Source organism: Phasianus colchicus, chromosome 20 (assembly GCF_987193195.1).
Source record: "Phasianus colchicus chromosome 20, bPhaCol1.hap1.1, whole genome shotgun sequence".
Lineage (NCBI taxonomy): Eukaryota > Metazoa > Chordata > Aves > Galliformes > Phasianidae > Phasianus > Phasianus colchicus.
In genome coordinates this window covers 4,936,718-4,949,592 of record NC_143455.1, presented here as the reverse complement: position 1 = coordinate 4,949,592, position 12,875 = coordinate 4,936,718, and the positions used below count along the sequence as shown (strand labels likewise).

The following is a 12,875-nucleotide window of genomic DNA, read 5'->3' as shown; positions in this document are numbered from 1 at the left end:
CAGAAAAAAAAACAAGCAAAGGATAACGGGACAACTGCAGTGGTTTGGTATTTAAAGGAATGACAACCCACAGCTATGTTTCTGTAACATTTAATGGCAGTCTCTATCACAGAATGATGGAATGGCCAGGGTTGGAAGGGACCTCAAGGACCATGAATCTCCAACCCCCCTCCCACAGGCAGGGCCACCAACCTCCCCATTTAATACCAGACCAGGCTGCCCAGGGCCCCATCCAACCTTGAACACTCCTTCACACACTGTAAGTGATTCTACAGTAACTGTACATTTAAAAAATCTAATTAAAAAGAGGAACACTCTGTGACAGCAAAAAAATAACTCGAAGGAGCACGGAAAGGCCATTTAAATTGCAAAGTGCTGCCTATCTAAACTCAAGATGCACGGTGCTCACAGCAAAAAAAAAAAAATCAGAGATCCAGGGCTGGCATAACATACGTTTCCTAATCATTCCAGTTTACACCCCAAATTATTGGCAACACAGAGCAAACTCTGATCCAACACCTGGGGGTGGGAACCCCCATCTTACGTCAGTCAGAGTTTGCTTTATGCCCTAAGCCAGCAGGATTTCTAGCACTTCCAGCCTGGATGTGAAGCAGCAAGAAGGAGAGGGTTTGTAACACATCTATAGGAGCCCTCTAAACCCCTCTGCGAGCTGCACATCAGCACCCAGCTATGGGGCAGGAGCAATGGAACGATGCCCTCACTGTGGGAAGCAGCAGAAGCAGAGCCCTGGCTCCCAGTGCTGCTCCCCTGGGGCTGCAGGGATGGAAAAGGAGAAGCACTGGATTCCAAGGAACCAGCTGAAAGCTGCAAGGAGAGGAATCTCACAGCTTTAGTTTGGGCATTGCAGGGAAGGGAGGGATCATGGCTGGAGCACACCGTTCCCCCCGGGAGCCATCCATCCACCCACAGCCAAACAAAACGGGGCAGAAGACCAGATCCATTCTATTTACTCTGGCAAAACTCCTTGCAGCAAATTCACCCGAATAAATGACATTTGAGGCTCAGACACAGCCCACGTGCCAGATCTCTTCCCACAGACGTGCAGTGCAGATCAGGGTTACCTTCCTCTTCCTCCCAGCACATTGCTGCTGCACGTCTTCAGATTTGTTATCCAGCGAGGCACTGCTGACCCCGCTGCTAAGCAAGCAGCCCCGATGCTGGCAGTGCTACCACCTCATGCAGGGCATTTTGCAGGAGGCTGGCAGAGTAAATCAAAGCATTACTGAGGTAGGAGCTCAGGACACAGGGAGTGAATTCCCATCTGGGCAGCATTCCTGAAGGCCACGGTGTTTCCATCCAGAGATGCAGCACTGGAAGTCCTACTCCTCTTTCCCAGTGCTTCAGGAGGAGCAGAGGAGGAGTAGGAGAGGTTTCAGGCACATCCCAGTGCCATGCTAACATTCCTGCCCTGCCCTGCGGCTGGATTGCTGCATTCAGATCCTTCAGCCCCATTTGAGGGCTGAAAGCAGTGGCTGTTTGCTGGGGACCGGCACCTCTGTGTGCAAAGAACACCCACTCACCAGCAACAGGAGCCATTGGAGCCACGGTGTTTATGTAAACGTGGCTATAACTCTAAACCTCCTGGCTTTATGCCTGCCTGTTTTTCACATTCATTTTTTTTTTTTTTCGCCTTGGCTCCCTTTGAATATATCACTATGACTTCCAGCTTTTCCTTTGGGGAATACATATATATATATATTGTATATTTAGCTTAACGGGCCATTTTTCCACCCCTGTTGACCGTTGGTGCGTCATCACTGACTCATTCACGCCAGCAAAGAATCCGGCCCCATATATTTTTATTACCCAGCATTACAATTCTGTAAAGTGAGCTTCGGGAGGTAGGTAGCAAACTAACCCCAGGAAAAATAAACTCAGAGGAAGGCAGGGAGGGCTGAGACAGGAGCTGCACTGTGCCGCCTCTGCAACATCTTTGGGGCAGTGCTGGAAAAGCTCCTTTAGGACACGTGAATGGGCGCTGTGCCTGAAGCCTCCACCTCTCCCAGATGGGACGTTGGCTTGAGAGCAGTTGTTGTTAATTGTTACTTGTTCCTGGTGTCTTAAGGGATTTAATTATTGGCTTTTATCAATGTGCCTAAGAAATACCGTTTACCCCGGGCTGTACTTATAGCAGCTCTTGGTTGTTTGAAAGGCTCTCTAAGCTATGGGTTGTATTTACAGCTCAGATGTGCCCAGGGTTCTTGAAGAACTGGGAGTTTATCAGCATCAAAATCCCCTAAAATAGCAGGGTCATCAAAAACATGAGGGGAAATTTGACAAAAAGACTTCCGTCAGCAATTCCCATAGGACGTGTCTACCATGAGCACATCCAGAACTGCTTTGTGCTCTGAGCAATGCTGGCATTTCCCAGCAAGTCCCTTCCTTCTCCCAGCAGAGACGTTTGGATGCAGAACAGCCCAGAGCTCCAGCACACGCAGGAAGGACCACGGCTTTTTCACAGCGTGCCAAACACGAGGGATGCAGAGATCCTCACTTCTTGTTCGTGGCACTGATGGGCATCGAGAAGCTTTGGATGTGGGTCAGTGTTGGGACGTGGGTTGGCAGTGGGACTCCAGCTGACAGTCAGTCAGGATGGTCAGACACTTGGTGGACTTGAAGGCCTCTTCCAACCCAGATGATTCCATGCTGCAGTTCTGGAAAGTGCTTCGCCAAGTGGGGCTGCCCCGATGTACGGAGGGAAGCCATGATGTGTGCTGCATGGAGGGCTCCTCTGGGCCTTTCCTTGGGCAGTTACCTGCGCTTCAGCACCGAAACACAATCCTTCTTCAGCGGCCCGATCTGCAGGTGGGCATCGACGCTCTCCAGGAAGAAGGCGGGTTTCAGCTTGAAGGAGAACAGAGCTGCAAACTGCTGGTTGATCTTTTGCTGGAAAGAGTCCAACTGGGCCTTCCCAAAGGAACCGGCCTTGAGCTGTTTCAGGCACGTCATCTTGGAGTCCTTGACTCCATAGAAGGTCAAAGCCTTCTCCGAATACTCCAAAAAGACCCCGATGGTGTGGAAAAACGGCTGCTGGATGACAGACTCATAGCCACCGAACCAGGCAGCGTAGTTCTGCCCGTTCCACTGCAGGCAGCAGGACCACGTGTTGCGGCCCAGGCGGCTGTGATCATAGGAGTCCTGTGGGTTGAAGACCTCAGCGATGACGCCGATGCTGACCCAGCCATCGATGAGCTCCACCTCCCAGTAGTAGTTGCCTCGGTTCATGAGGTTCACACCCAGCACTTGCTCGCAGTTGATGAAACGGGTCGGGCTCTCTGGGTAGGGGATGGGGCAGAGCACCCGCTTGGCTCCCTTGGTGCCAAAGAGCTGGATGAACTTGTCGGCCGTATCGCTGTCCAGGTCGATGATGAAGGCAACTGCGTGGGGCAGGGAGAAGACAGGAGGATGAGGAGAGAGGAAATTCCCCCAGCCTTCCCTGCTCCAGCACTCAGCAATTCCCGTGCTCTTTTGTTTGACTGCCATTAGCTCTGTTCCTGCAGCATCCTTAAACCATTGCCCCGTCCTCCTCCTTTTATATCACAGAATTGCAGAATCACAGAATGGCTCAGGTTGGGGGGGGGGCCTAGAGGTCATCTGGTTCATCCAGTTCCACCTCTTGCTGTGGGCTGGGTGCCCCCCAGCTCGGGCTGCCCAGGGCCCATCACTGCCTCAGGCACCTGCAGGGATGGGGCACCACAGCTCTGCACAGTGCCACGGCCTCACTGCCCTCTGAGTAAAGATTTTCTTGCTGACATCTAACCCAAATCTTTTCCCTTTTAGATTGAAGTCACTTCCCAGTGTCCTACTGCTATTAGATGGTGTAAAAATCCCATGGCTGATTTCAGCTGTTGAGGATAAGGGTGTTCAAAGCTATGGTGTTCCCATACATAGATGAAAAGATGTCACTGGACAGAGGGGAGAGCAGGCGGGCTGCTCAGCTGTGCTATCAGACATCAGAGAACCCACCTGACAGAGCAGCAGCAGGAACATTCCGTGTGAAAGCAGGCTGTAGGCAACCAGAGAGCCCAAGAAGACAGGAGAGCTTTGTCTCTTTTCTTTGCTAGCCCCAGGGAGCCTCTCTCCCATCTCCTGCCTCATTTTAGACCTTCCTCTTCTCCCTTCCCTACCACCACAGTGTTCCCTGCACAGCCCCCAGATTCCCCCTCTGCATCACACAATTGATGCTGACCAGTACCTGACCCAAAGCAGACGCTCCAGCCCTGATCTAATTTAACACAGGATCCAATTTGCTGGAAGGCAGCAAAAATTATATAGTGTGCTCACAGCCCCGTGGCAGCTGCTCTGGCAGAACCACAGGCTGGGGGGAAAAAAAAAAAAAAAATCACCTAAATAGATTACAGCCGTTGTCAGGAAAGCGAGGAGACTTCCTCGTTAGCTGAGCAATATTTCCTCTGGCACACAGCAGTGAGGCCAGGGCCTGTGGGATGGAGGATGGACCATAGCAACAACTGTCAAAGCAAAACCCCATCGCTTACATTTCAGGAAGTAATCGCGGCTCTCCAGGCAGGCGGGATTGTTCGACTTGTCTGGAAATTGAGACTTGGTCATCGCTGGGGAAAAAAAAAAACAGAAACAGAAAGGTTTGTCACGGCAAAACTGCTGCCATCAACCGGGGTGCTCCTGAAGCATCACCACTGTGGCCCCATTAGCATCCGGGAAAATGATGGACAGGAGGGAGCTCAGCTTAAATGAGAGCACAAGAGGGAGCATCCCACACCTCCAGCTGCTGTGGTTTCTAACCCTGCAGCCCGCAGCCTGCCCAGTGAAGGGGGCTGTGTGTCCTGGGAAGGAACAGTCCCCTTTCACAGCGCTTTGGCCATTTGCCCCCTCCCACAGGGCCGTGCATAGCTCTCAGGCTGTTTGTTGCCTCTCAAGCCTTTGGTCTCCGTGGAAAAATTCATAAAACCTCAAGGAGGAGGCGTTAGCTCAGACAGAGATTGTGCAACCGTGCCCGGGAGAGGGGCCAGCGCCTCCAGAAGCCCCAAAGCCCACAGACATCTCCCAGCCCCATCAGGAGGATGCACCCTTGGGTTCCCCACATGGGCAGGAGGCCAGGTGGGCACAAACCTTCCTCAGACTTCAGGAAGCTCATCCCATCCAATCCTTTCCCCTTCAAACAGTCCCACTGGCTTTTGCGGGCAGCTGACAGTGCGTCCTTGACAGCGCAGACAGCTTGGGAGCACTTGGTGAAGTTGAGCTCGTTCTGGAAGCTTGGAGCTGGTGAGAGGTTGTCTTCCATGGCTATTTTTAAGGCTTGAAACTCCTGAGCCAAAAAGACAGAGGTTTCAGGAGGTTTCAAACAAGCCGAAGCTGCCTCTTGTTCCGCAACCCCACCCGGCCCTGGAGGATTTGGGAACTGGCAGCTCGCAGGACTTGGCCCTGAAGCAGCCTTGCAGAAGGGAGGAGGGCGGCCACGTGTCCCTGGCTCCCTCTCATCGCTCTCTTTCAAACCCAGGCTCAGGCCATGCCCATGTGAAGAGCAGCATCTCCTCTTCAGGGCATCAAGGAATATTGCATGGGGCAGTGGGGCACCCCATCCCAAGCCTAGGCACTGAGCCTGGCCTGCAGTCCTGGCTGCAGTGGAGGTATGGGTGATGGAGGACAAAGCTCTGGCAGCTCAGCCCAGCAATGGGAGACAAGAGGATGCTGCAAACAGGAGGGAAATCCCACAGCCTCACATCCCCCCAGCTCTGTATGACAGGGAATCAAACCCAACAGACATCACCCGCTCCTCCTCTTTGCCTCCGTGCCCACCACGCACCTGAAGGAAGTAGATGGTGTCGGTGCTGGGGACGTTCTCCAGGTTCTGCTTGCCCTGGGCCAGCTTGGTTCTCCTCTCCTCCTTCCAGCGGAGGTCAGCCTCGGCCTCCCCCAGCATGGAGCGCTCGCTGTCCTCAATGAAGGCGGCCACCTCCTTCTGGAAGGTGGCCAGCAGCTCGGAGGCTTCTGCAAAGAGTTTCTCCACCCGCTCCTTCTCCTTGCTGGCAACACCCTGAGTGCGAGGAGAGATGGGTCAGCACCACTGCAAGCAAGGGAGAGGGCACCCAGGGCCCTCCCAGCTCCCAGCAGTGCCCCATTAACAGAACAGGGCTGTCCCAGGCACCTTAATGAGCTCCACCATCTTCCTGGTCTGTGCAATGGTGACGGTCAGCTCCTCTAGCTCGTTGTCCACACTGCTGAGGAATTTGGCTTGCTGGGCCTGCAGGCACAAAGGATGAGCACTGAGCTCCACATCCATAGGAAGCAGAGCACAATGATAAACCCAGCCCAGCTTTAGTCCCCTCCTTCCCCCAACCATGGTTTTGTTATTGGATATGTAGCAATCACAAGTTACTTTCCCTATTTCCTCCCTGTGCAACCTCTGAACCCACACAACCTGCAAACATCCCTTCTTCTGCATGCTCAGCAAGGTGCTCAAGGAAAAAGCTAAGTGAGACCAGTGCAGGAACCCAGCACTGCATTCCTGGGACATTTCTTGTAAGAGCAAAGCGAAACAGCTCAGGAGCACAAGGTGCTGCTGGGCTGCAAAGGAAGCACTGTCCCAGCACAGCGTTTCCTGATGGCTATTGTTAGCCTCAGCTAACAAGCAACCAGCTTGCTGCCCACCATGGGGACAGGCCCCTTGGGAGCCTTTTGGGAGTCAGGGGAGCATCACGTGTGTTACAGGGTTGATAACCTCCACTACTCAGCCTGCGGAGGTGGGAGAGGATCTTTTCCAGTCCCTCCTTCCCACCCTGCAGATAGCAGTGACACTGATCAGTGCCTGTTGAGGAGAAACAGCTTTCTATTTCAAGTGTCTTATGACTAATAGAAGGGTTTCCCCATGGCCCCAAGTGCCCACAAAGGACGAACAGCCAGCCTGGGGCTGCTGCTGGGTGTCTGCATGACCCTCTGGGAAGAGGGTCACCGCCGAGGTCCCCGATGGCCCCACACTGAGACAGGGATGCCCCCATGCTGCCAACCTGGCAGCTCCATCTCCCTGCACTCAGAACCACGGGGAGATTCGTGGGTGCGAACTTGGGAGGTGACTCAGCCACATCTGGGAATGGGAGTGACGGAAAAAATCCCCGCTGCCAAAAGGAGCAACACAAAGGGCTCATGGAGCGGGAGAGGCGGGCGGGCAGCGAGCCAGGGTGAGGAGAAAAACCGCCTTGATGGAGCTGTGGGAACCAGACAGGGAAGGCAGGCACCCTGTGGGGGTGGCTGGGGGGTGGGGGACCCTTGATGGCTGCACCTCTAAACCCATGGAGAGGGCAGGACTGAGTGTAGTGGCCCAGTGACGGGGTGAGGAGTCCCACTGCTGCAACACCCCATGCAAGCAGCCCACCTGCTGGGATGAGGTCCCACGTGAGGATGGGGTGCAGCATCCACCCCATCCAAAGCATCCCGTCCATCCGTGTGCCAGGATGAGACCCCACATGGGGAGATGCATGCAGCCCTCACCCCAGTAACAGCACTCTTCTTTATTCTCCACCACGCAGTCACCATGGTGCAGCACCTGGGCGTGGGGGGGTCCCAGGTGTCCTCACCCCCAGCCCCAAACCCATAGGGACTGCAAGGTCGGTCCATCCTCTCTATTCCCCTTCCCCACCGCATGCACGGGGCACCGTGCCACCCCTGAGCCGGGCTGAACTCCTCCACAGGGTCAGGGCTACCATACAGAACCACGATTACACCCCTCGGCCCTCTCTGCCGCCCACCGTTTCTCCCCCCTCCTCCCCCCAACGCACCTCCTTGTGCTCCCGTTCCTTCTCGAGGGACACCACGTCGTGGCCGCGGTGCTCGTGGGCGCGGCAGCGGGCGCACACGCAGGTCTGCTCTGCCCGGCAGAAGCCGTCGAGGGGCTGCAGGTGCCGCGGGCACAGCCCTTCTTCCAAACGCCGCAACGGGGCTACGAGGCGGTGCGAACGGAAGGCGGGGGAGCGGCGGTGGGGCTCCAGGTGGGCACCGCAGAAGGACGCCAGGCACACCAGGCACGAGCGGGCAGCCGCCGCCCGACTCCCCTCGGGGCACACATCGCACAGCACCGCCGCTGCCCCCTCCTCCAGCTCCGCTTCTCCCTCCGGCTCCTCTTCAGCTCCCGGAGCCATCCCGGAGGGCGATGACCCGGCTCCGATGGGTCCCGTTCCGCTGAACTCGGCGCTACCGGGGGAGTTTCCAGGCCCGGATTGAGGGGATGGAACAGCCGGGGGGGTCCGCGCACCGTCGGGGGACGTCCCGGCCCCGGCGGCCCCCAGCAGCGGCAGCACCTCGCACAGGGCGCGGTTCTTGCTGAGCCGCAGAGCCGCCGGGAAGGGCTCCTGGCAGAGCGGGCAGCGTGCCGCCCCGCCCGCCGCCCCGTCGGGGGGGCCCGTCCTTCCGCGGAGCTTCCCCAGGCAGCCTTGGCAGAAGTTATGGCCGCACGGCACCGTTACCGGGTCCTTCAACAGATCCAAGCAGATGGGACAACCGAAAGGACCGTCGGGCAAACCCGGCACGGCCAACGCCAACCGCAGAGCCGCGGCGGTGGCGGCGGAAGGGACCGGCGGGGCTCTCCCGGTCGCACCCTCCATCCCTGCGCGCCCCGACCGAGCGGCCCCACCGGCGGGATGGGGCGGTCGGACACCGCGCCCCGCCCGCTCGCTCCGCCCTCTACCGCCTTAGGGAGGGGGTCGGGGCCGCCTGCCGCCCCCGCCGGGATCCGGGAGCCGGACGGAGGGGTCGGCGCTCTCCACGTGCGAGTGGGCATCCCGTGTTTGTGTCACCTACGGACCCAAAGCGCCCCGTGTACCCACCCCATCCATCCTTGGGATGAACACATCTGTCCTCCAAAAAAGAGCTTTCTCCTTCTAAGCCTTTTTTTTTCCCCAAAGGGAACAAGTGGACCCGATTCTGTGATTCTGAACAACGCCAGCACCTTTGAGCCCAGTGCCCAATTTCACCTGCTTACTCCTCATCCCCAGGGATGAGAAACTTCAAAGTTTCGAGATTTTATTCTGGGTCAGATCAACCTTGGGGCAGAGACGTAGGAAACCACATTTCCTTTTCTTGGTGCTGCCGTAAACAAAGCCCTGGCTATTTCTGCTGCTGGACATGCAGGGATGCAGGAACAGGGGCACCCAGCTCAGCCCCACCAGCACTGAGGTCACACCAGCAGGAAATCAGAACTTTATTGGGGAAAGCAGCTTCTTGCAGTGAGAAACGTGGCACCCCAAAAGGCAGCTCTGCCACCTCCGAAAGCAGTGTGAGGGGACAGGGATGGCTGGGAGCACAGGACCCGCCTGCAGCCCCCACACCTTCCCCTGGGCTCCTCAAACCTCAGTTCTCCACAGGGCAAAAGGAATCACATCTCTGCATCCCACACCACACACATCACCATTCCCTGTGTGTCTTTTTCCCTACCCAACATGTCACAGCCCCACCTCTCCTTCAGGCTCCCTGCAGTCCCTATGGCACAACGTAACCGTGCGGCCCTCGCACAGCCAGAACACGGGGAACAGCGGCTCCGTGAAGACAGCATGGAAGGAGTGGATGAGCTGCACCCTTTCCCCGAGGCCGTAGAAGGAGAGCAGTCCGTGGTCATAATCCAGGCAGATCCCCAGCTCGGTGTAGAGCCGCAGCTGGATTTTCTCCTCCTGCCCCTTGTGCCGGGCGAGGTAGCTGTCCTCCCGCACCTGCAACCCCCACGAGCCGCCGTCCAACCCGATGTTGAACTTGCAGCCTCTCACTTTGTGCCGGGGAATCTCACCGTACGTCACCCCCAGCACGACGGAGTGGCTGGAGATGGTCACCTCCCAGTAGTGGCGGCCCTGCCCGTAGCTCTGCACACACAGCACCTGCCAGGGCTCGAAGCGGCAGCTGCGTTCCTGCCAACCGACAGCAGCGCTGGGGCCGTGCTTGGCTCTGCGCTGACCCCACAACAGCTCCAGGTACTTGTTGGCCGTGTTGGGATCGAAGGTGAGGTTACGGTGATCTGGGAACAGCAGTGACATGGGGATGCTTCATCCCATCCCAAATGTGGCAGCGCCCCGGCGGCAGCATGCTTGACCCCAAAACAGATCCCGGAGCGACCTGGTCCCAATGGCTATTCTGAGCTCGTGTCTGCTGCTAATAAATGATGTTGGTTTTTTTGTTTTTTTTCTATTAATAACACTGAGAACGGCTCATAGGGCTCGGTGAAAGAAATCCTTATAGGTCCTGTATGCACTGATTGCCTTACTAGGAAAAGTGACCTGATCGAAGCACCCTAAATATTACAAGTCAACAAGTAAAAGGAGATGGGAAAAGGAGCATTTAGGAAATGGTCCCTAAAGTATGGGAAGGGGCACTGGGGGCTGAGTGCAGGGTAGGCTCTGGATCAGCCCTGCACATCCCTCTGGATGCTGGCACTGCCTGCCCTGGGAAAATGTCACATCCAAATCTGGGCCCTTGGGAAGGGTGGAGATGGGGTGAGATTTAGAGCACGATCTGCAGGGGCTGACCCTATGCCAGACACTGTGGGGAAGCCATCCCTGGTGCTGCTGCCCCCTACTAAGGAGCCCCTCCTCGACCCCACAGCGCTGCCCCAGCCCTGCAGCATCTTCCCTCCCCCCCACTCCTCACCCTTCAGCAGCTCAGCACGCAGCCGGCACATGGGCACAGGGGTGGACACCAACTTCACCACCGTCTCCTCAGGCTGCACTGGGCCTGTGGGTGACAGGGACAGGCATGGAGGGTGATGTCACCCAACTGCTGAGGGGAGATGTGAAGGGAAACCATTGGGTGCACGCTTGGGAGTGAGCAGCAAGGAGGGGACATGCAGGAGCCACCCTTCTGTACCCCAATACTTGTCCCCATCCCGTCTATCCCAGCATGGTGACAGCAGCCAGGGTGAGGTGGAGCCTTTTAGGGCACTTGAAGCTCACCTGGGGCAATGGGGTCGGGGGCTTCGGGGGCACTGTGGCCCAGTGAGGCGGGCAGCTCCTCCAGCAGCAGCCTGGAGGCAGCAGAGAGGATCTCACTCATGGGTTCCACCACAACAGCCACATTGAACTCTACCAACGGTGGCACCTCCATGCTCTGCGGGGTCAGGAGCTGCGGGAACTCCTGCAGATGGACACATGGATATCTGGGGAGGTGCGGCAGCCCCAAAACCTGCATAGGCAGCCCCAAAATGCCCATTTGCCATCCTTACGGCTGGGATTTGGGGTGTACCAATGGTACCTCGAGGAAGGCCTGGTGGTCAGTGCAGTTCAGCAGGCACTGTGCCCGGTCCTGGTGCTGCCCAAGAGCCTCCAGATGATCCTTCAACATGTTCCGGTCCTTTTCTATGTGTCCCAGAGCCACCAGTTCCTCCTGCTCCACCTTGGCCACCATCTGCTCCCGGAACTTGGCCAGCGCTTCCTCCAGGTGGGCGAATTTGCTCAGGATCACAGCTCGGAGCCTCTCGGAGGAATCCTGCAAGGAGGGAAGGCCATGAGGTCCGGAGTGCTCACACCCAGCCTAGCCCCGAGGTGGCTGTGGCCTCACCTTGATGCTCTGTGTCCGTTCCTCCAGCTCCCGCAGCGCCTGCTCCATCCTCACTGTTTCTCTCTGGGCTTCTTCCAGGGACCTTTCCAGCAGAGCCTAACATAGGGAGGCACCTCGTGCTGCAGCCCCTAGAACCAGGCTGGGAGCAGAGAGGCTGCATCCCTTTGCTGCTTTATGCCTTTACAGCCTTTTCCTCTAAACCAGAGGAATCACAGCCGTGACGCAGCGGGATTCCCCCTGTGCTGCTTTTCGGGGTTCCTCCATACCCTGCAGCCTCACAGCTCAGCACACAGAGCCTCCATCTTCCCTCAGGCAACGCACCCACACCCCTCCACGTTCCCCACCTGCTTCCTGGAGTGTTCCTCTTCAAACAGAGCCTTGCGGTGCCGCTGGCACTGCCGCATGCTGCAGACGCAGCAGATGCAGCGCTGCTCATCCTCGCAGTACAGCTCCAGCGGGCGCCCGTGCAGGGGGCACAGCCCAACGTGGCTCACCTCACAGCCCTCCACCCGCACCCTGCCCACCCGTGCCAGCTCCACCACGTCGCTCAGCGTCACGTTCTTCTTCAGCTCCAGGTGGCTCTCGCAGATGTAGCGGCACTCGGGGCACGTGTAGCCCCCCCTGGCCCCGTTGGCTGTCTGCTCCTGTTTGTTTCTGTGGTTGTCGATGCAGCGCTCGCAGAAGTTGTGCCCGCAGGGTAAGGTGACGGGAACCCTGAAGAGCTCCAGGCAAATGGAGCACTGCAGTTTGTCCTCCAGCTTTTGTGAGATGGGAGAAGCCATGCTGGGATGGGGAAAGGAGCAGGAAGGTGGGAAGCGGCCCGCAGAGCAGGAAGAGATGCGTGACGCTGAGCAGAGGCGGGTCAGGGCTCTGGGCCAGGAGTAACCCTTAAAGCGACACCCAGTGGGTGCAGCTGCTGCCCAGGCACAGCATAGAAAGGTGCAGGGATTGCTGCACTGACAGCACGATGCAACAGGCTAGCAGGCTTCAGAGCAAGGCATGTGACTGCGAGTGCATATCCACGGATACACCGTTCTGTGTCATTCAGTTGCACTTTTTTTTGTTGCTGTTTGTTTATCATTGCTCTTTGAGGGAGCATCCTTACTTCTCCCAGAGTATCTGGCAGGGTGGTGTGCTCAGAGCAACTGTTTGTCCCCTCTCTCTGCAGTGACAAGGGCTGTAACACAGTCAGCAGCCATCCCAACTTCATATCTTTCCATTTTATGCAGCTCATGCTGCTCTCATGTGCTCAGGCACTGCTGCTTGGAGAGCAAGGTGGGCATTCCCAGTCTGCTCCTTGCCACTTTTCAGTGCACATCAGCAAGGCAGTGCACTGAAACACAAGA

At 57.0% G+C, this 12,875-nt stretch overlaps 2 protein-coding genes across 3 annotated transcripts; both read right to left on the bottom strand.

The window, feature by feature from the left end:
- Positions 1-74: 74 nt before the first annotated feature.
- TRIM47 (tripartite motif containing 47) lies at positions 75-8,648 on the bottom strand. Its single transcript, XM_031599065.2, has 6 exons — positions 7,773-8,648; positions 6,146-6,241; positions 5,804-6,034; positions 5,110-5,305; positions 4,518-4,592; positions 75-3,398 (listed from the first exon to the last, which is right to left on the bottom strand). Exons 1-6 carry the CDS (start codon positions 8,592-8,594, stop codon positions 2,773-2,775), a joined length of 2,046 nt encoding a protein of 681 aa, XP_031454925.1. The 5' UTR covers positions 8,595-8,648; the 3' UTR covers positions 75-2,772.
- A 347-nt stretch (positions 8,649-8,995) lies between these two features.
- Positions 8,996-12,557, bottom strand: TRIM65 (tripartite motif containing 65). 2 transcript variants are annotated; one of them, XM_031599068.2, is made up of 7 exons: positions 11,874-12,557; positions 11,530-11,625; positions 11,224-11,457; positions 10,926-11,106; positions 10,624-10,707; positions 9,770-9,994; positions 9,468-9,695 (listed from the first exon to the last, which is right to left on the bottom strand). In XM_031599068.2, the coding sequence occupies exons 1-7, from the start codon at positions 12,309-12,311 to the stop codon at positions 9,601-9,603; spliced, it is 1,353 nt and encodes a 450-aa protein (XP_031454928.2). In that variant the 5' UTR covers positions 12,312-12,557; the 3' UTR covers positions 9,468-9,600. The 2 variants fall into 2 exon arrangements, with proteins under 2 accessions (XP_031454926.2, XP_031454928.2); XM_031599066.2 differs by having other exon boundaries at positions 8,996-9,994; positions 11,874-12,418.
- Between the last annotated feature and the right edge of the window lie 318 nt (positions 12,558-12,875).